General features: G+C 41.5%; 1 protein-coding gene across 1 annotated transcript; it reads right to left on the bottom strand.

Annotated features, from left to right (window-relative positions):
• Positions 1-1,489: 1,489 nt before the first annotated feature.
• TMEM273 (transmembrane protein 273) lies at positions 1,490-18,993 on the bottom strand. Its single transcript, XM_053949102.1, has 6 exons — positions 18,900-18,993; positions 14,459-14,509; positions 13,625-13,735; positions 13,093-13,117; positions 4,420-4,446; positions 1,490-3,660 (listed from the first exon to the last, which is right to left on the bottom strand). Exons 1-6 carry the CDS (start codon positions 18,991-18,993, stop codon positions 3,657-3,659), a joined length of 312 nt encoding a protein of 103 aa, XP_053805077.1. The 3' UTR covers positions 1,490-3,656.
• Positions 18,994-22,284: the final 3,291 nt, after the last annotated feature.

Genomic DNA, 22,284 nt, shown 5'->3' with positions numbered 1-22,284 from the left:
TCTGCTACTTAGGTACTTTCTTTGCTTGTGTTTTCCCTTATTTGCTTGTTGAGTAAAGAATTTTAATAATCTTTTTTATTTGATTAAGTGCTGTTGTGAGAAACAGAAAAAAATATTCCTGACTAAAATGGTCTGAGTTTTCATTTACAGGCATGAGAGAAGCCAAGAAAAATTCATATTGCAAATGTTTTGACCATTGACATTTGTCATCCTTTCTGTTTGGGAGGAGCTGAATCAACTCTCCTCTTCCTCATACTTTTTAGAGTGGATTTATATCACTGGGGTCTCCAGGACTCCACCCACAGGCATCTTTTTATTACCCATGCAGGAGTACTGAGTCCAGTGGATTTTTGCCTGATTTATTATCATGTGAGCAAGGGCCATACAAGCCGTGTGACTCCTGCAGTTAGTTTTGATTTGCACTGATGCAGCTGACAGAAGGAATTGACTTGAATGATCTCACTGTTGCTGTGGCTCTTGCATTGTAATTAAAGCCAATGCTGTGTCGTTATCTCTTTAGACATGCATGCTGTGCCTGCACCTCTTAGCTCACTTCTTGTGCCTAAAACTGTCTGCTCTTCTGAATAACTCCATTCACCAGCATCATTTTGTTGCTGGGCATCTGCTGTGAAGGGACTGAGGTCCAGCATGACATGCTGGGGCATGTGTCCAAGCCCTGGCTGCAAAGAGCTCCCCACTGTTACCCATTCAGGGGAATGCCCATGAGTTCAGGGAGAGCACGGGGTGCTTAGCATGGACAGGCATAACCTGTGCTGGACAGGCAAACAGGCAAGTGCGGATAGGTGCCTGTTCTGCTGGATGTTGACTGCCTGGGCTGAATCTTGATCAAAAATTCGTGGAGCTAACAGTGTCTTTTGTTCAGTCTTTTGACTGAATGCCTCCCAGATGTTCCTTTTTCATCTAGTTTTCCTTCACTGATTATTTCCAAGCACTGCTGTGCAGTTTGGCCTGAATTTAGGAACTGCTGATGCTCCAAGTGGTGCTGGTAAAGCTGCTTGTAGGAAAGGACAAAATAGCAACTCCCTGAGATGGCAAAAGACTGCAGCCCCATGTAAGTCTGCCCAAACCTCTCAGTGACAGCAGAAGCAGTAGCACTGAAGGTCCCTTGTGTCCAGCTGTCTTGTCTCAGTATTGCTCGTCCTTCTCCCATTCCCAGGGAGCCAAGGCACACACCAAAAGGTTTTGAGAAATCATAATGTATTCACTACCCCAGCACATTTGCCTGATCAAGATTACCAACCTTAATTCTCCAGGCCTTTCTCCTCTACTGCTTGTAGCTTAGCATTTCTTGTTTATTTTCATTTTTATTTCCATCTTTATTTCCCATAGTGTACTGAAATGATGCCGACTGAAACATTTGTTCACACAAATAAGGGAAGGTGATAGCTTTCCTCCCTGACCACATGCTCTCTCTTCTGTTCCAAGTCTTAATTAAAATGATACTGCAGGAAGCAAATCAATTAACAGATACCTTACAAGATGCTTTATTCACTTACACATGTACACAAAATTACTTACAAGTATCACATTACTGCTTTAGTTTATCTGTTAGCAAATGCTGCTAATGAACTGCAGTGTTACTGAAATGGGTAACAGACACCTAGGAAACCAGGGAAAGTATTCCAATATATCATTCTTCTGTCAAAATAAATTTTACATTTTGTTGTTCAAAATGTGTGGGAAAATTACTATCCAGTTTCCTTTGCACATTTGACAAATGACCTGCTTTGTGAAAGTCAAAAAATACCTATATTGAGATCCCTTTAGTTAGTCACAAGTAGTACAGTAGCTTATTCTTTATAAAAACAAAATTCTGATATATCTGTTCTTATGTTCTAACAGCATGTTTCCTCTAAGTCCCTGACCCAGCACATCAGCTCTGCCTGATCTGAAAGTTGATTACTGGACAGGAGGCCCTTGTCTCCATGACTTTTGAGTGATATTTCTTAATAACACTCAGAATTTCTAGGTTGGACTTCAGTCTTAAAACTGCGCTTTTTTTTTTTTTTTTTAAGTTGGATTAAATCTCTTATATTAGTGGAGAGCTGGAAAGAACTTTATTATATTTTTATTATGATCTGCCATACTGAAAGCAGAAGCAGGTATAAAACTGAACTTTAAGAATGTATGTAAAGTGAGGGATTTAAAAAAGCCCATATGTCTATAGACATTGGCTTGAGCTAAAAGGTTATGAAGATCCTATTTATTTACAGGTTGGAGTCTTTGGATCTGGATAATGGTAAGTTGCAATAAAATAGTGTAACATCCAGTTTGGAGTCATCCTGTAATGCTACAAAATACAGCTCTGCCTGTGAAATACTGGGATATTACTTAACTCAGTTGGGCATGCCATCTACCTGAGGCCCCCAAGCCTTGAAGTTCTTTCTGCTGGGTTTCCTGAGAGAAGCTGTAGGAATAGCAGAGGATGCTGGCCAAGAGTTCCCAAAGCTCTCACAGTTGACAGTGGCTGCCCTGTCTTCACAAGGTGAAAGAAAAGCCTGGGTTGAAATACAAAAATCTCCCCGTTTTCTTCCACCTTGTGATGACAATATGTTATATACAGCATTCTTGAAAGAAGAGGATTAAACAGAATAGAATCCACAGCATTATTTTCTGAACCAAAACCAAAGCCACCGACTCAAAGCTTTGTTAAAAGTTGGAAAGTGTTTACAGAATAACTTGGGTTTAAATTATTTTAAATTATTTAAACTACTCTAAATGTTCTGAAACAAAGCTTTAACTTTTCTTCTCATCATTCCCACTGTAAGAAACTTATAATTGGAGCAAGGCAAAGCAATTTTGATATAATCAAGTCCAACAGAACATATAAGGCTAGAATAAGAATGAAGGTGCTGGGAAACTGAAATTATTCACAAATTCTGATTGAACTTAGTGCATTGTTTTATACTAAAGAAATAGGGATAGGGAAATCCTGGAAATAACAGATTAGTTTGTTTGTACAGTGTTGACATGAAGTGTCAACAGAACATGAAAAACATTATTTCAAAAAGGAATTTTTAATTTTAAATGGCCATAATTAATTTTAAATTGAATCATCACTAACACCTACAAAAGACATCAGTTCTAGATCTAAAAAAGATAAAACTTTAAATTAATGAAATATTTTCTTACCCAAAACATGTATTTCCTGAAATAAATTATAAGCCTTGTTTTGTTCTAACCTCAAATGAATGATTTTCCAAGTTGCTGAAATAATTATTTACTTATCTTGAAACATGTCTGTAACCATGAATTCTGCTGCTGAATTATATTGCCACCTTTCTGATTACCTGATATTTAACTGACTTTAGAAATCAATCATATATTTATCACAGAATAAAGAGGATCTATTAGTGAACAGAGCCCATCTATTTTATTTTCCTCACACATCTCCTTCACAGACATGCTGAGGGGGATTGCAGGCCTTTTGGGTGCAGGTTATTGAAGTTAGCTGCACTATAAGCTCTTCCTGTAAACAATCAATCAGCCTTTCAACTAAAGAACAGAGAAAAGGATTGGTATTGGTAAGATTCCTGCCTGTGCACAAGAGACTTCTATTGATCCTCAGACCAGGTAACTGTTGATTGCAAAAGGGTTATTGATCTCTTGTACTTGGGTTTCTTATTGCATTGCTGTCATCTGTGAGAAGAAAGAAAAACCACGGGTTAACAATAACTCTCTGGCTTTGGTTTTACATGGATTATCTCAGGTAAAACATCATTGTAGAAGTTGAGCTGGGAGATACTCAGATAAAAATCACAGGAATTCTAGAAAATTATTAATGGAGGTGCTGGAGTTACATTCATGAAGTTCCTTTCACTTACCTTTCTTTTACTAGATGTCTCTTTGTACCTTTGGAGGCATTTGTTTATCCTAAGTGAATTAATAGAACAAATGCATGCTTGAGGCTGTTGTGGTGACATCCAGATGCCCTTGTCACTGCCAGGTAGGAATCCACTAGCAGCAAGCCGTGCATTTTCAGGCAGCATCCCAGGGCTCCCCTGTCATTTGGGGTGCTTCCCACTGTTGCCTTGCCACAGAGTGGGGAGCAGCTCCTGGATCCCTTTTGTGGAGCATCTTCCCAGGAGTTTGTTACCTGGAGTGCCTGCTGCTGTGGGGCAGCTGCACAGGGCAGCCAGCCTTGCAGTGTGCCTGGGCCCTACACCAGGGAACTCCAGGTGAAGCACTGGGAAGCAGTGGGACAGCACAGTTCAATTACCTGCCTTAGCCCATGCAGAGTGCCCAGCAGATCCGGGCTGTCAGCAGGAGCTCAGGGTAACCCACCCACAGCCTTTAGTGCTGTGTGACCTTTCCCTAGGTGGATGTGCCTCTACAACTTTGGGTCTGCCCACTACTGTCACTCCCTGTGCCACCAGCACCCCCTCCCCCAGAACATACCTGTTTTGGCTTGATCCCGTGTTTGACCTGCAAAGTGTAAAGAGTGAGCTATTAATTGTGACTTTCAGCGCCATAACCAAAGGTGAGAATTCAAATGACTATCACATTAGAGTTGCAGAAATGCGGGAGCTTTTTTATCTTTTCTTCACTGCTCTAAATTTTTTATTCAGTTTTGCTCCATCTAGTGTCAGTGTTTGGGAACACGATCTTGTCTTGCAGCCCTCAACTTGTTTATATTAAATCTCACAACTCCACAGGGAAATGAACTTCATCGTAGTCCCATTCCAGCAATACTACTTCAGCATTTTCTGGTGTCTTTGCTAAAGAAAACTGTCACAGGAGATTTGGTGGGCAGGGACAATCCATGCTTCACATAATTTGCCTCAGCCTTTTTGCCTTCTCGGAGAGAAATTTTGTCACTCGTGTCTTTTAGAATGCTCTGCCAAATTCTGTTCATGTGGAATTCACTGCCCTGTTAGTGTCTGTAAGATTTTTATTCTCATCCTTCCAGTCTGACCTGGGCATACAGTCCATGGGAGACCATATGGTGAGACACAGGCTGGAATCAGAGACATTTTTTCTGTTCTGCTGCTTTTCCTCCCTTATCTCTTTCTCTGGTTTGGGTCTGGGGTGAGTCAGCACAGCTCTGTAAGGAGCAGTGCCTGCACTGCCCTGCAGCACAGTCACAGCTAAGTTCCCATTCTGCCTGCTTTGCCCAGCCCTTGGGAGTTTCCAGGGCAGCCAGATAAAGTGTCTGCTGCTGGAATGCAAGGACAAAAGCTCATCTCTACCTGCCTGCTTTGCCTGGTGACCACACTGGAGGTACCTGGCGTTTGTCTCAGCCCTCCTTTGCCTGTGCTAGTCTGGCACTTTGCACACACAAGGAATTTCTTTTAGTGACACAGCTCTGACATTACCCAAGAGGTAACAGTTATGCAATAATATTTTTCAGCTTGTTACAGTCCGTGGCAGCTCTTTCCCAGAAAGGAGAGGCATTTCAAAACATAACCAGGGACCTGATATAGGCTGTGCTTATGAACTTGTCAAAAATTTCTTCACAAAAAATAACAGCCTGGGAAATGCTACACAAATTTTTGTCTGGATCTATAGCCAACTTTAAAAATACAATATTTTTCCCACTTCTAATAACATATTAATACAGAACAGGCCAGTGCAAAGTGATATGGGCTAACTGAGGTGAATCAGCAGTTGGATAAGGTTCTCCTGCCTGTGTCACAGGAGAAGCTGGCAGGGAACTGCTAGGAAGGGCAGTTCTAAGTGATTGCCTAAGAGGTCTAATCCTAACTCTATTCTCTGCATGCATAAAGAGAAAAGAAGAGATTGGTTGGGAGGCCAATGCTCTTCTCCACATAGTCCAATGCAGTCAGTAAGTTACCCAGAGATAGTGGCTGTCTTGCTGATGCTCTCAGGCAATCTTCCCATTTTTGACAATGCCAGTTCCTGCAAGACAGGACAGTCCAGCCTTCCCTGGCATCTCAGTTGTAATATTTTAGGACTTCCCTTGTGCCAGACGTCCTTGAACAGCCTGGTACCTCTAAAGATTATTTTCATGTTCTACCACATTGATTTTTGTCAGGGCCAGTTCCCTGAGAGTAGAGAAGGGTGTTGTCTGAGCAGAACATAACAGCTGTGCTGGGAAGGGAGAAGTGAAGCAAGCCTTTCTCTAGACATGGGACATCCTTTGCTCCTGTGCTTTGCTCTCCTCCAGGGAGTCATGGAAGCTCATTCACAAACACTTTAAAATGTCCATTTCTGCCTACAGGGTTAATTACTCTTCTTATCCCCAGCTTCCACCTCTCCTGTGCCAGCACAAGCATTTCAGTGTCTGCATAGTAAATAAGACTTGGGAGTCAGCCAGGTGCTGTTTTAATGCACACACTGAAACACACACATAAACCTAACAACTTTTCAGGCAGTGTTTTTCCTTTAGAAGACCATGCAAATTTTCCATTGACTCTGTGACCTTCTGCAAAGTGTCTTTAAACCCCATTTAAATCCATATGGAAAGCCTTTAAGCCCGTAACTTCTGTGAACTGCTGTGAAGTACACCACAGATCCCCAAGCACTTGCAGCAGAAGTCAGCATCACTTTGTGGTACTCATTGATTTCTTTCAGCTTGCTATTTGTTCTCTGACACCAGGCTGTAAAGTACACATGGAATGTGGAGAGTGGATGATTATAAGCAACAATCAGGAGAAAAACAAACAGCTGTGCTGATACTTAGTACAGGTTGTTCAAGGCAGAACTCTTGGACAGTAAGAGATCAGGGAACTGAAATAAAATGTTGCAATAGACTGTACACACTTAAAAAAGGATCTGTAAATAATCTTATTTTCTGAGATGGCACTGACAAAAGTTCCTAGGATCTGAAATCAGTGATTCTTTTTTTGTAAGTCTAGTGTGAACTTGTGTGCAGAAATTAAATGTGGTACACGAAAACCTGTGAGTTGGAGTATGCAGGAGCTCTAATTCGATGCTGTTCTTGTCTGACTAACACCTGCGGCACTCTCAAGTCTCTTGCGTCAAGAGGCCTTAGTTTGTGTTGGTTTTAAGCTGTCCTTTAGCTATCATAGCAGCTTTCATTCCTAGCTAATCCCATGTTGTCACTTCTCTGACAAGCCCTAGGCAACACAAAGCTACTCAGTTTGTTTGGCAGACTGGTGCTGCCAGGGAGCAGGAGGCTCTTTGCTCAGTGGCATCTAGTACTTGAGTTACCCTGGGTGCCTGCTGACAGGGTTGAAGAGGGTACTCTTCCAGAAATATTTCACCTTTTTTTTTTGTATCCAGACTTGCAGCAGCTCTAGGGAAGGGTAGAATTACTCGTTCAGTGTTGGAATCATTTGCACCAGCAAGTTTGCCAGCAGTGACCACGATGGCTGCGGGAGGAATTGCCTCTGACAGGTGTCTGAATATTACCAGGAAAGCATTCTCCTGACTCGGCAGGTTTGGCACCAACTCTTACAATCAGATTATTTAGAGCTATTCAAGACTAGCCCCAAACAGTTGTGCAGAGGGGTAGGAAGGAGTAAGGATTCTTCCCTGTTCGGCAGCTGTGAAAAGGTCAACCACAAAGGCAGTCCCCAGATCCAAGAGGAGAACAGGCGCCCTGGGCCAGGTGCCCCCCCAGGGAATGTGGAGGGTGGCCAGGGGAGCAAAAAATAGCCAGAAGTGTGGCTCTGCCCATCAGGCTCATAGCTGGCATCAGTGATGTATTCTGTATCATTGAAATGTGTTTAATGAATTAATTTCACCCTAGAAGTTTGTGCGATATGTATGTGTGTAGTGTGTATACATACATATATATATATATATATATATATATATATACTGTCTTTCTGTCTTTCAGGGGCTGTGTCTGTATTCCCTCAATCCAGGAATGGTGCTAAGGGAGCTGAGAGCCTACAGAGTGTGTCTTACTGCTGCTTTTTAAAGCCTGCTGTCCCAAGCATAGTGCAAAGCTTAATGTCCTTGATTTTGAAGTGTGTGATAAAAAGATTAATTTCATTTTATGGAAAGGGTAACCTGAGCCAGGGACTTGTCCAAGGTTATTCAGAAGAACAAGTTCAGCTAGACAGGGAAGTACCAGAAGTAGGAAGAAAAGACAGTTTATTACTCTAGTCACTGGTGACTATTGCCCCGACACAGAATGGATATTGGCATTTTGTTTATGCAAATGTATATTACAAGGAATTGAGACAGCCATTTCTGCTGAGATTATTTGCCCGTTTTTTAACATTTGCACTCACATGGAGTTGTTTAGATCATCTCTACTCGTCCTTAAATTTATTTGCAATAGCATGCATTATTATGGGATTTGTGAAGCTTTAAATATTTTCCATTAAACTCAATTCCCAGGATGGATGCTGAGGAAACCTAAAGCAGTGAATACAGCCTTCAGCCTATCAACCACTCACTACTCCCTACAGTGCTGAGAGAAGAATTGGGCCTGTTCTGTGTATCAACAGGGCCACACTTGTCTTGTGCAGGTGGTATCTACTCAGTGAAGTGCAAATGCACTTCTGCCTAAGAGGACTGGAGCCCTCCAATCTGTCTCCCACTCCCATTCTCGTGACAGTTCTTCACTACTGGTTTTAGGCCATGGTGGCAATGTGAAGAGAGGCTCTGTAGTCAAAACAGATCTCACAGGAATAATTTGTGACTGATTTTGCAAAGCTTATTTGGATCATTGGAGAGGTTAAGTGTCATTGCTCACTCTGTTTTTCCTTCTATGTAAACCACTGACAATTTCTGAAAACTTTGTTGATGTGATGATTGAACTGTACAAAGTATATCCTACTTGTCAGAATGAAAGACCTTGTGAAGGTCTGCTTGGGGAAACCAAGAGTGGCAAGTGAAAGAACAGCTTAGGGCATCACTGAGGGATGTTAAGAGAATCCATTCACACAGAGGTGTCAAAGATTCTGCTGCATCTACATGACTGGTCTGCTACAGATCCAAGAAGATCAAACTGACTGCATGGTTTAAAATATTCCTGGGACAGGAAAAGAAAAAAATAGGCTTGTTTTAGGAGAGTAAGGATAGATGCAGGCAATTTGCTGCTGGGCTGTGGGCTGAACTTACAGTGTTACCTGTGAATAGCTGGCACAGTATCTGAGGGGCTGCAATGCATTTCAGTGCCCAGCATCCTGGGAAACCTGTGCTGTGTATATTGACCCTTTTCCCTTGGGCACCACTCTTTCAGTGACACTCTCAGACAAGGCTAAAGTCTCTTTTTTTCAATTTGTATTTATTAGGGATTTTGGTTTGTAAATTTAGGGACCATTTTCCAAAGGACTCCCACATGTGGCTTTTTCAAGTACCCACTCCAGCATCAAACCTAGATCTCCAGTTAAGTTTATTTGTGAGCTCAGACTCCAGTGACTGGACAGACTGTGTCTCTCATTTGCAGGTGACAGGACTCATGTCTGTGTTTTTGGCTTCCTGTTTGTTAAACGATGTGTTCTGCAATTCAGTGTTGTAGACCAAGTTTGGATCAGAAAGAACTCTTCTCATCTCCAAAACAAGATCTTTGTCTTTCTATCTGACTTTAAACCTGTTTGAAGGATATGATATTTTTAGATCAGATCTTGTTCACTGTCCCTGCCTGTCAGGCTACAGACCTGAACATGACAAAATGCTAGGAAAAAGACTCCTGGTTCAGATGTTTAGGCTGCCACAGTTCTGATAGTTGGAAGAAACTGCAGCACAGCACTGAAACCTGCACATGATTGCCCAAACCTAGTCTTTTCCATGCCATCAATCTGTGATGTTTATATTTTCAAAGTGGATGATTTCACCTCCTGTGCAATGTGTGGCACTGTTTTTAGTGATTATTTAGAACATATTAGAGGCTTTCAAAGTGCAGTAACATTCCAAGACCTGCTCCATTCACCTAAAGAATGCTACAATTCTCAAAAGTATCCTGAGTTTCTCAAGCACAGTCTAGCAAAGGAGAGAGAAGTTGGTCCTTTAAAAGTCAGGAAGGAAAATATATGAGAATATTTAGATGAGGCTTCGGATAGGAAAAGAAAGTCACCAATATGCTTGGCAAGCACCTCCCACGCTCCTCCTCTCTTCCATAAAACATCAGAAGAACTTGTGTATTGCATTTAGAACCTGATTTTCTACTGAATGATTTACATAGAGTCCTGTAGAATCCAGTGAAAGGCATGGGGAATTTTGTGTGTGCTGTTGCCCAGGATGTTTTGACAACAGATTCATTTGTGGCAGGTTTAAAATATGTACCTTTTCTTTTTTAGTAAACATTCTCTGTCTCTCCACCCTTCTCCTTGTCTCTGTATGTCTCTTTCTTTGTCTCCTGTCAAAATAAATCTGGCTGACATGCACTGTAGTTAACTCAAAATATTGCCAGCATTAAATGTGCCCAGACATTTTTATGAATACATTAAACTTGCATGAAATTTTTAGGCATTATAATTTACCAAGCTTACACCAAGACGGCATTTGATACTGACATGAGCTATTAATTAAAAAAGAGGACGTTAAATAATTGTCAGTTGACATATAAATTGCTGTTTTGTTGGCTGACAGAATCTTGCCTCAAGCCTTTTTCTTCTCAAGTGTTAGTAAATATCCCATTGAGTTTAAGGGCAACCCATTGTGAATTGATTGTTTAAATCTTAATGTTATGTACCTGACTAAATAAAGTGGTAAATTCTGTTAATTATTTCACAATGAGCTGTCAGTGTCATGTAGGTATCAAAACACTTGTGTTTTAAGTATTTTGGAAATTATCAAGGGGGATGCATCTGAATACTTCCTGATTTTAGTGAAAATCTGTTCTTGGAAGGGGTCATTTAAGTTCAGTACCAGCTAATTGGGGTTCTGCCACAGAGGATGATTATCTGCATCAAGACCTTCAGCTGGTACAAGGCTGAGCAACTCCATTGGCTGTGGAAGTGCAGTGCTGGGTGATACCCACTTGGAGTATTTCCCAGCTAGGGAAATACTGAGTGGCTGGTGGCATTTGTAGGAGTAATGATGTAAAATTTAAAACAAAATTTGGCTGAAGGTGAATTTGGTTGAGTGTTCTATCAGTTGGATTAAGTATTTTTTCCCTAAACAAGCATTAATAATCATCCCTGGTCAAGCAGAAAATGAAGCTGTTTGCCGAAGATTTGCCAGTTCTCCTCTCCAGTCCTAAAGGGATGGTGTCTCTTAACACCAACATGAAGCTTTCAGGTTGCCTTTCCCTGAGGGATTCAGGATGGCTGTATGGTTGGTTGGAATAAATCAGGTGATTTCAGACAATGGACTTCACTTTATCAGAGGGTTTTCTAGGACTAGCCACTGGTCTAAAAATTCCATGAAATACAATTTCCTAGGGAACTGAGGCAAGTAGGTAAAATCAACTTAGACCTAATTATCATATGTGTCTCTGATGACCTAAATAAATCCTACTAAGTATTAGTTTATTAGGGGCATTTGAAAATATTTATATGGCTCTGGTAGTATTTTTACTGTCAGAGGTTTTCTCAAAAACAGTAGAAGGTTATTCTGTTTCCACAGATTATTACCAGCATTATAGAATGCCTTAGTGACCTACCAGAGAGTAATAATACATAGATGCCATGAAGTGAATGAGAACAAAGATTTGCTAGTAAGTTACTGATTACCACAGCAGAATTGAAAAGTACACTGATTAAGAAGTGACAGTGGATTTCTAAGTTTTTTTTCTACTTAGCCATAAAAGTGTCATCTTTAACATAAATAGTTTTGCCCCAAAATATTGTGGAATTAGAGTTTCTCTCACTGGTCAGTGTCAGTGGCTCTAAGGCAAAATATTTCTGTATTGTGTCACACTTCCAGCCTTAAGATCAGAATTTTGTCATGAAACTGGAAATTTCACTCTAGCCTTTAGCAAATACCTGCAGACTGGGTAAGGAAACATCAAAGAGATCAATGTAAGGTCACCATTAAAGATGTTAACTTTTGCTGCCACAGCAAAGTCAGCCACTTCCCCTAGAAAGACCAGAGGATGATGTAATAAATGTTCAGTCTGTCTCTGAAGGAAAATACGACACATAATAAACAGCAAAGAGAGATAGAGAAGTCCAGTGTGGAACAGTTCATAGATCATCCTGTCTGCATTTCACCCAGGCAGTAAATCTACCACTGCCTTCTGTGTTTCTTCTTGTCTTTGTCCCTCTCATCCCTTTATTCTCTTTTCTCTTGACTCTGGTCTCTGGCTTTTCTGTTCTGGCTCAGCTCTTTCTCGTGACTTTCCTGTTCATTGTTCTGTCTACACTGTCCTGAAAGCATCATAAAGTTTACCAGGTATTCTATGTTTGTTCTTCTGACCTTATCATAGTCCTAATCAATTTCAGATTAATGCACAGAAATTGCCAGAGTCTTGTCAGAGAATAGTGTGTTACTAAAAAAGGAAATATTTTGTGCCATTTCTGAGATCACAGAGTATAGCTGTTGTCTTCCCTTGATGAGAATGCTCATTAATTGATGTTTGGGGAATTTTAGTCACTTATAAAATGTCTCAAAGGGACACAAGTGTCCACATCTGTAGGTTACCATGAGCCAACAGACATCTTGTAGTCCAGAGTATCTGCTCCTGTACATCCCTTCCCCACTGCCTGTCCTTGGGGGAGATGCAGAGTGGCCATTGCCTCAGAAAACTGGCTCTGCTCTCCTGCTGGTGAACTGGTCAGGTGCTCAAACCCTAAAATGGCCTTACTGTTTCTGGGTAAGGGGGAAGAAGGTGAAGGGCAGAGGCATCACTCTCAGCAGGAATGATCACTGCATGACCCTGACTTATAAGAGCCCAGAGTAAAGGGAGTTTTCAGAACTGAGATACAGAGACAGTAAGCTTAGATGAAGCCATTTACCCAGAGTTTGCTGTTATTATGCAACGTACAAACAAATAAAAAAGAAGCTTCATCACAAGTGTTTCAAGATTTTCATTTTAAAAAGAATCTCAGTCTGCTAGATTTTCTTGTGTATTTCTGAAATGTTGAAAAGCAGTTAGAAGAAAATTCCTTTTCCCATACAGATTCACTAGATATCCCAGTCCTCTAGAAGCTTGCCATGTGTGCAATCATTCCAACGTGGGGAAACATCATGCATAATGAGAGAGAGAAATTAAAAGTTGCGCATAACAGAAAACACAATGACTCTTACCTTCTTTCCATTTTGCCATCTGACTCTAAAGTGAGAAGAGGAAAATGTGGTTAGTTGAGAAACAAGGAACAGAGTGGTGATAGGCCTCCACAGAATTTGTGATGAGGCAACCAGGAGTATATAGTTACAGCTGGTAAAGATCCAGCCATCCTTTGAGGCAAAACTCTTTGATATTAGTTGTGTCATGCAACTTTCCTAAAGCCCTTCTTGATTCTTCCAGCTGGAATATCTCATGACAATTTTCTCAGAGCTGTGTCTTAGCTAATACTTTGTCTGGTTTGAGTTTGGTTGTAGCATATCCCTCAGGTACCATGAGAAACAACTTTGAGGCTAAAGAATAGACTTGGTTATAGTGAAATGTGAATCTGCAGTTCCAGGCAGTCCAGCAATTGAGACACTCTTAATAGTTCTTCACAGGAAAACCAGAGCTGTTGTACTTACACAATTGCTAACACTGATGCTCAGATCTGCTGTATCAGAACATGAGGAAAGCTAGATTTATGGAAAAGGGATCAGGACTATTTTTTCTTACCTCCAAAGTCACTGTCAATCATTTTGGCTTTGACCATGCAGATTATTACTGCTACAAAACCGATTGCTAGAACTGCTCCCAGAGTAACTCCTATAATAACATATGTGTAATCTGCAAATATTGAAAACAGCTCAGTGAGTATACACCATTAAATAATAAATACATTCTTTGAGTTTCAGATGTAACACATCCCTAAAAAAAATGCTGAGCCAGAGTAGGTGGCTGAGAAGAGTCTGAGTCTATTCTTTAAAATCCCTGCGTACAATGAAGCCATGTGAATCTGTGGCTAAGGGGTTCGAGAGTGTTTTATAATAATGAGCAACTTCACCTTTTGGGGTGTGCAGGTCTAAGCTGAGTTTTAGAGCCAGGACTTTACTTACACCCCAAAAGCAAAATCCCCCATCCACACTCCTTTGCCAATTTGCATCCTTCCAAACTGTTATTGCTGTTTCAAGGCATGCACATGCACATATCCACCTCCCTGTCCCTTGCCCCCCTGCCTTGCCTAGCTGTTCTGCCTCTGTAAGCCTTTGCTGGGAAGAAAGGAAATTTGAAAGTGTAAACTATGTGTTGTGATTTGGCATCACTGTGTGTACATACGGGTTGTACGTCAGGCAGGGGGGTGCCTGTGTTCAGGATCTGAGTCCCATGCTCTGTCCTCATACACGTAATTTAGAGTCAGTCACATGACAGGACTCTGCACTTAGGCAACTACAAACTCACCATGTTTATCTTCTACACCTAAAAAGTATACGAAGTCTTCTAAGGACATTCAGTTTTGTTATTTTGCCTCTAATTTCCTGTCTGGAAGTGAAAATCCCACCATGAACTCACCTATTTCCTCCTCTGGGCTTCCAGAAGCATGTACCTTTGCTCTCCAAAAATCTGGAATGGAAATATTTTAGCCTGTTAGGACATTGAGCAGAATGCCATTTCTGGCTTTTTCCAAGGGGATAGTTGATTCTAAGAAATCTCAGGATAGAATCCAAGACTTCCTGCAGTAGTCAGTCAAGTTAATGAGGGCATCCTAGAGATGTGGCCACACTGTGCCAGTTTTTGACCAGAAGAGAAAATACAGTTCCAAAATTTTATGTTGCCTTAGCACTGTTTCCATTCCATGGTTTTGTCACTGCAAGCCAGAGAGCTCTATACAAGAGAAGCTGCTATAAATCAAGGAAAAGATTACAGATGCACTAAAGCTAATAAAACACGCTAATAAGTGAGGATATGGCATAGCCCAACACCCCTTTTCCCATGAATCCCAATCCTGCCTGGAGTTCCAATCTTCAGAATGTGATTTACTGCTGGCAGAGAAGAGTCTTTTCCTCTTGCAAGCAAATTCTGTAGGCTGGAAACAAACCTTTCCAGAGAATTCTACACCACATTCCCTGTTCATGAAAAGGACACCTCCTGGCCCTTCCCTTCTCCATAAATCCACTGAGCCATGGTGCCTGATGCTCAGAGTATGCAGGCCCTCAGAATGGAGTGGCTTTGAAGAAAACAATTCCCACATACTTTAGCAAGAAAACAGAATCAACTCTTTTTAGAAAGGATAAAAAGGAGAGGTCATGTTTAGTTTTAATGTTGCTTGGTTGTTACAGGAAATTGTTAAAAATGTACACTCAAATGTTTTTTAAGTGAAGGATGTTTCCACCAAGGCCTTCTCAAGTAGCTCCAAATGATGTAACTGATGTGTAGCTGCGTGAGGTGCTGGACCATGAGAAGGCTTTAAAGGCAGATATGACTCCTGCATTCTAAACCTGTGTGCTGCTCAACTCCTGCCTCCTGCACGTGCTTCAGGCACAACACCAAGTCACCGCTCTTTGGCAGGGTGACAGTACATGGGGCACCTGGAGGGGACACAGCTGCTTTGCACACAACATCATCTTTTCATTAGCATTCCCCACCATAGCAGGGAATCGGGAGGGAGTATTGTCTGACTGAAACCCAAGTAGAATTTCAGTGTCCTAAATGCACTCAATTTTCCTACCACTAAGGTGTCCTACATTGTATGTCCCAGCTCCTCCCCTCCACGTTTTGTGGACAAAGAATTTTATTTTCTTGAGGTTTTGGGGTCTGTATTTTCATTTGTTGTCCAGTAAAATGAATGCTAGAAACATGACTGCTTTTAAGCTTGAAGCATAGTCCTTACATTCCAAAACAAGGCATTTTGGTATCTTTACAGAAATAATCTTATGTCTGCTTTTCAGACTGCTAAAACTCTTGAGCTGAGTGTGGGCCCTGGGGCTTCCATGGTTATGCCAAAAAAATCTGATATACTGGGTGGCTTATAACAGATTTATTTTTATTTCCTGGTCTTAATTGCATTTCTATTCCCAAATTTTAATAAATTACAAATCAAGCTTCAAAAATCTGGAGAAGAGCTTGAGTTTAAAAAAAAAATTTGGGAACTATAATTCAGAGCTGAAAGTCTTTTTTTTTTTTTTTTCTTTTTTTTTTGCCAAACTTTTCTACATAATGAAAATGTCTGGGAACTTATTTTATACAAGCAGAAATGTTTTCTCTCCAAAACCTCCATGATATTCAGAAAAGGAGTTGTAAGGAGTAGAGAATCTATGCTTATACTGGCTATACTAAATGACCAAAATCAAAGTTATAAAGATAAGGAAATTTAAAAAGAACAAAAAGCTATAAGGCTACACAGTGGGCACAAAAAGCATAGCTTCTGTTTTTCCATATTAAAAACTAGTCTCTTTGCTCTCGCCTGTGATTTTATTTCATTATAAATTAAAAAAAAACACCTTTCTTCTATCCCCTTAATTATTCTTTGTGCTCATATGAAAAATGTTTTAAATTCAAGCATAATAAAAGTGATATTGTATTACTTTTATTATCCTAATGATCATAATCCATAGACCTTAATGTATGCTTTCTAATGGAATTAAACCAGTGACAGATTATGTGTTTTATGGCAGAAATAATATTTTACATGGAATATTTTATGTAGGTCAGTTTAATAAATTGAGATTAAATTATTAGTTGCTTTTTAAAAAGAGAGGGAAATTCCTGAAAACCCACAAGACTAAAGAGAATATTTTCAATTCGTACTTTCAATATGCTTTTAATTAAGGTTTAATATCATTTACTGGATGCTGCTTAAATACCGCTTGCTTTCAAAGACTGTGTTAGGTGGATTCTATTTGTTTCAGTTTTTTCTTGGGTGGAAATAGGTGGATTAAGTAATTCAAATACACGTTTTTCTGTTCGATCTTGATCTTATCTGCAATTTAGATCTTTTGGGGGCGTACAAAAACCTCCCATTTGGGGAGGTTAGAAATGATGGCTTAAACTCCGCAGTGCTCTAGTCCCAGTGCTGGATTTCTGACTCTCTCTGTCGGGAGTTTAGACTAACACGTCTTGAATAAACCCCTCTGGACTTGCAGAGTATTTGCTCCTGTGTGGAAGAGCCTAGCAGACGAATTTGATACCCACGCTTGAGTGACTCGTGGATCATTTTTCAAAGAGCCTCGAAGCCAGTGGCGGTGCTCTTTGCCCTGTGCCCTGGCTCGGGCACGGTGTGCAGCTGGCACAGCGATGGGGATGTGCCCCCGGCTCTGGCAGCACCGGGAGCCTGCTGAGATACCGGGCTGCGCCTCCAGCCGCTGGGGAGCACCTTGGTGAGTGTGCTGCTGGCAGAGCCCGCAGGCCGGGTGGGCCCTGCTTACAGCTGGGGGCAGTGCGAAGAGGAACGGGGAACGCGCCGGGGAGCGGCGCTGGCTGAGCTGAGCCGGAGCCGGGCTCCCAGCGGGGAGCTCTCCCCGCCGGCCGCAAACACTCTGTAACACAGAGTAACGCGGCCGCTGTGCTTCCCCGCGGCGAGGCAGAGCTGCTGAGCACGCGATGGACCCGCAGATAAACTCACCGGGCTGGGAGCCTCCAGTGTGTGATCTCGGTGTGACTCTGGGCAGACTCAGCCCTGCCCAGACATTGCTGCACACAGAGCTGAGCCGAGCGGAGAGCAGCGCGTGTGTCACACTGCTGTGCCCGGGCTCTCTGCGACACAGCTCTGCTCACGCGGTGCCTTGCCCAGAGGTCAGCTCAGCCAGGAAAATGGTGCAGAATGCAATTTGGGCCTAAAATCAGGGAGCAGGAAGAGCTCAATTTCCCCACCGGATTAGGTATTGTAAACCATTCCCAGCCCTAACCTGCAATGATAAACAGCAATGTGTGCCTCGTCTAAGCACACAGCATTTGCCTTAATGCCTTTGCTTGTTACCTCCTGCTTCCACGTGACTTTCTTTCCCTTCCTCCAACAACTCCTATTTCTCCTCATTGCAACAGATAATGGCTGGTCCTGTGGCATTGCAGCAGCCAGGAGCTCACTGCCATTTATAACTGAGGCAGCAAATAGGAAAGGAAGGAAATCTCTGGGAGCCCCAGAGGCAGGGTAGAACACTGCTGCAGATCTGTGGACAGCTTTGCAGAAGGTGAGGCAGGAGCCGGTATGCAGTGGATGCAAGCTGGAATAACCGGTCTGCATGTCTCAGGTGGGGCAAACTGCTCCTGTGGGATTCCCAAGGTGTAGATGGTGATTTTCTGTGAATGTCTGCATGAAGTAGGGTAGTATGGGAGGAGGTAAAAGCCTCAGCTTTTGCCACCAGAGGGTGGTGCCTTCCCCCTTACCAAACGTCCAGGGATGGCAGTAGCCCATGGAACTGCTGCCAGCTCCCCCCTCCCCGTCAGACCACACTGTCCCAGTGTTCATATGACCTCTGCTGAGGCTTTCTAGCCATGAGCGCCACTTCTTCCCTGCACAACGTGGAGATGAGTAAGAATGAAGTAAGTAAGAAACAGGTTGTGAGAAAGCCCTGCTTTGGGCCAGCAGGGAGCATTAGAAGCAGCGTGAGTCAGGACCGTGAAAGTCCAGTAAGGGAGAGTCCAAAAGCAGCTTGCAGTCAGCATGCACGCAGGTCAATTTTCCCTCAAACTCTACTGAAGTACTGTTTCCTGTACAGGGAGAAGGAAACAAAGTGCTAAACAAGGTGCTCAGCAGGTGCACATCTCATCTGCAAAGCTGCAGGCATTTAACTTCACTGTGCCTTCTGGATTGTGCACAGCTGAGCCCTTTGCACCCAGAATAGCAAATGTGAGCTAGAAAACTCAGCAAAGCGCCCCTCTGGCTCAACAAATGTTTTTTCTCCAAGAAAGTTTTACACAAGATACAGACAGTTAAGCTAGGGAATAAATAATCCCATCAGGCCCAGGAATAAAAGTTCTCAGAACGAGTGGAAAACAAATAAGTTAGATCACTTACCTAAGAGAAGAAATGCTGTTGGTGCTAATATCCAGCTTGTTAGTAAGGTCATTATGAAGTTGTGACAACAGAGTGGTTTCACCCGAGTGTTCATGAATTTTGCTCTTCTGCAGTGTCTGAAAAAAAAAAAAAGCTAAAGTAGGTCATATGATTATTGAGAAACTACAGTCACATCCTGAGTAGTTAGATTTGCAAACAGAAGTTCCCTTTTTTGGGTTTAAGCTCAATACATAAACAAATTTGAAAATGTTTTGTGGAGAAGGTGGACAGCCAACAGTCACAACCTGGTTCAACTGTTTTGCTCTCTAAGGCACCATTAAACAGGAACAGTTATTTTTGCATATCGAAAACATCCTACCACAGTGAATTTGTTTCTGCTGAAATCTTCTAAATCCGTGGATAACCAAGTGGATTTTCTGTCTTAGAAGAAGAGTTTTCTGAGGCATTCTCTTTCAGCATTGCTAGTTTTCTTATGAATTTAACTTGAATACTATCATGTTTTCAGCAGAGCACTTATTTGAATATTTCCCTTTCATAATCAGCTTTTTCAGGAGTAGAGAAGCAGCACACTGTGGCTGCTAAACCATTGCAAGCCAGTTCCCAGACAGTAACTTCCTAGAAAAATATCTTGATGTCCCTGTCCTATTTTGCTGTGTGAAGCATTGGTACAACTGACTGAGTGTGGCAGATATCATAGAAAGTATTTGTTTCTGCTTTGACCTGTAGTGTTGGTGTGCACACACACGTGTACGTGTGTGTAGTTCATTTTTGCTCTTTCTCTGCTCCTGGTTCTCTATGGGATCAGAGTTGGAAACACCAAAACCAAGCAAACAAAAATCTCTGCACTAGCTGGATGGGAAAGATCAGGATCCTTGTAAGAAACCTCCAGTGTTTTTGTACCTCATGTTTCATCTGCAAATGATCCCATGCTTCAAGGTTCCTGAAAACCTCTTCTAGAAGTAAAAACAGGAATGTCAGCTCGCTTGTTTTGTTTTGGGGTTTGATGGTTGGTTTTTTTTGGGTTTTTTTTTTTTTTTTTTTTTTTTTTTAATTTTTTTTTTATTTGGGGGTGGTTTTGCTTTGTTTTGCTTCAGTTGGTTTTTGTTGCTTCTACTAGCCCGAATCAGCAGTCTCAAGTAGTTTCAGTATTTCAGAGAAGGAACTAAGCATCTGAGTATTTGGATGAAATCTCTAAAGCTATTTGCTTTATTCCATTGCTACTTTTCCATGAATGCTTCGAAGAACTTAGCTAGGTGACTGCACACAGCTGACTGCATAAGCTTCACTGTTCTTGTTCACAGCATACCTCCAGCAAGAAAAAGCACTCACCAGAATAAGACAGACTTAATATAATCCTGCTTTGTAATAGGTTTATTCTGATTCTTGACCAAATTGGGAAATGTGGTTTCAAGCACCGTCATCATTATCAGCCTTCCCTCTGTTCTTCACCATCCAGCCACTGGGCAGGATATATATGTTTAATTAATTCTGCTTTTACCTTCGACCTGTAAATAGTGGGAGTAATGTCAGATTTATATGTTATATGAATAACAAGGATTTCTCAGGAGACCCTATCTTGGTGAAAGAGGCTAACTGTAATTTTCAGCTGTGAGTAATTGTATATAATATAATCCTAAATGATTTTTCTTCTGTAATTTCATTAGAGTTTAGAAATTTAATTAGATTTTGAATCACTCTGAAATAAAGTAGCAAAACACCCAGAGACTAAGTGCAGTGGTTATTTTGTCCTTCGAGGCAAGAATTCTTGGTCTCAAATTGGCATGTGTTCATTAGGAGGAAGTTTGCAGAAGTTCTTGATATATTATTGTCTTTCAGAATGGACTCTGAATAGGTCTTTGGAGAGCATTAGAAGAGCACACAATTATTATACAGACTCTTTTTGAGGTTTAAGATCATCTGCCTTTCATATACTTAATAAAAATACGCCTCTAAAGTTGTTTAAGAAACTGTGGAGATAGGAAAGATGCTACTCCAGTGCCTCAGTGCTCTTCCTGGTTTATTAGCAACTCCAGTACCTGTGTATGATGATACAGAGAGGAGCTGTTTGCTTTACTTTAATGATTAGGTAGGTTTATGGTTATTTTTATTGCTACACATATGAACTGTCATGGTGGCTGTAATTAGAGACACACTAAAATGCTGTTCCTTCTGTTCCATCTGAGGTTCAAAAGAAATCTGTCCTGGCCAACTTTGATTCTCTGTGGAATTCATTCTATGGGCAAAAATGGACTCAGATGGCACTGAACAGCATGAAGCAAAGACCAGTGCAACAGCTTATGATAGCATGGGGTGCCACAACAGTTGTGGGATCAGAAAGGAGATTCTCTTAAAAATGAAAAAACCAAATGTTGTGAAATGAAGAATTTCAGCAGGACAAATCAGACAAATATAAAAAAGCTCTCTCAATAATGGCAAGTTAACCTATTTGAAAAGAAAATTGTAGGTCCAGTGCAGTGGCATGCAGTCCCAAAGTGAAAAATCAAAAAGAAAACACCCTGTATAAGCAGAATATTCTGCTACAGGCTGACCCATGCAAACATTGCAAGCTGACTCATGTCAACATGATGTTGACAGGATTCCAGCATCCTCTGTGTTGGCCACTTCAGCTAGACAGGAGTGAAACAGTTCCTTGATCTGATCCAAGGGGTCATTTCCTTTGTTTCATTAACAGCTCTTGATGAGAACTCACCATCACACAAATCCAGTCCTCAGGTTCAAATATGTGCTTTCAGAGTGTGGCCAAGTAAATCTTGAGTCTAATTGAAAAAGATTCTTGGAAAAAGATTGAAAGATTTTGTGCACTTTGCTTGATGGATACCATGGTGATTGGACAACCTCAGGCAGCCTGGTGTGTGTGGATGTGCTGCCTCCCAGTAACATGTCATGTCACATCATGGAACAAATTGAAGAAAACATGTTCAGGCTGGCTACTGCCAAAAAATCAAGGTGGTTTTGCTATGGGCATCCAGAACAAATGGAAACTATGCTTGAAAACTTACAGCTGCTCTTCCTTTGCTATTTTCTCCATCACCCCCTCTCTCAGGACTCTGAGCTGCTGGGACAACTGGAAGGGATTCCACATGGCAGCAGGCAGCAGAATCACAGATGTCGGGTGTGTTAACAAAGGGAAACACGCCTGCACCAGTTATTTAATGCTTTCCTCTCTTGGTGTTAAGGAATACTGTGGGAAACCATTCGGCATTCCAGTCTTGCTCCTTTTTTATTCCCTTCCATCTCTCTTTCCTTTTCCATGTAAAGTAATGTGTTATGTTACAGAGATGCTGGTACATTGTAAAAACATGTTTTCTGGATTTTACTTGAGAGACACTATAGCTTGGCCCTGTTACCAACTCAGAGAAGTGCA

This window comes from Vidua chalybeata, chromosome 8 (assembly GCF_026979565.1).
Source record: "Vidua chalybeata isolate OUT-0048 chromosome 8, bVidCha1 merged haplotype, whole genome shotgun sequence".
In the NCBI taxonomy this organism is placed as follows: Eukaryota; Metazoa; Chordata; class Aves; order Passeriformes; family Viduidae; genus Vidua; species Vidua chalybeata.
The sequence above is the reverse complement of the archived record's forward strand: the minus strand, read 5'-3'. Positions and strand labels throughout refer to the sequence as shown.

Excerpts from the sequence above, each read along its gene's own strand:
- TMEM273 (XM_053949102.1), bottom strand. The coding sequence starts at position 18,993 with ATGAACACTCGGGTGAAACCACTCTGTTGTCACAACTTCATAATGACC. Across the intron at positions 13,736-14,458 it reads AAGCCCAGAGGAGGAAATAG|ATTACACATATGTTATTATA; the intron begins GTGAGTTCATGG and ends CAATATTTGCAG. Across the intron at positions 4,447-13,092 it reads GATGGCAAAATGGAAAGAAG|GTCAAACACGGGATCAAGCC; the intron begins GTAAGAGTCATT and ends TACACTTTGCAG.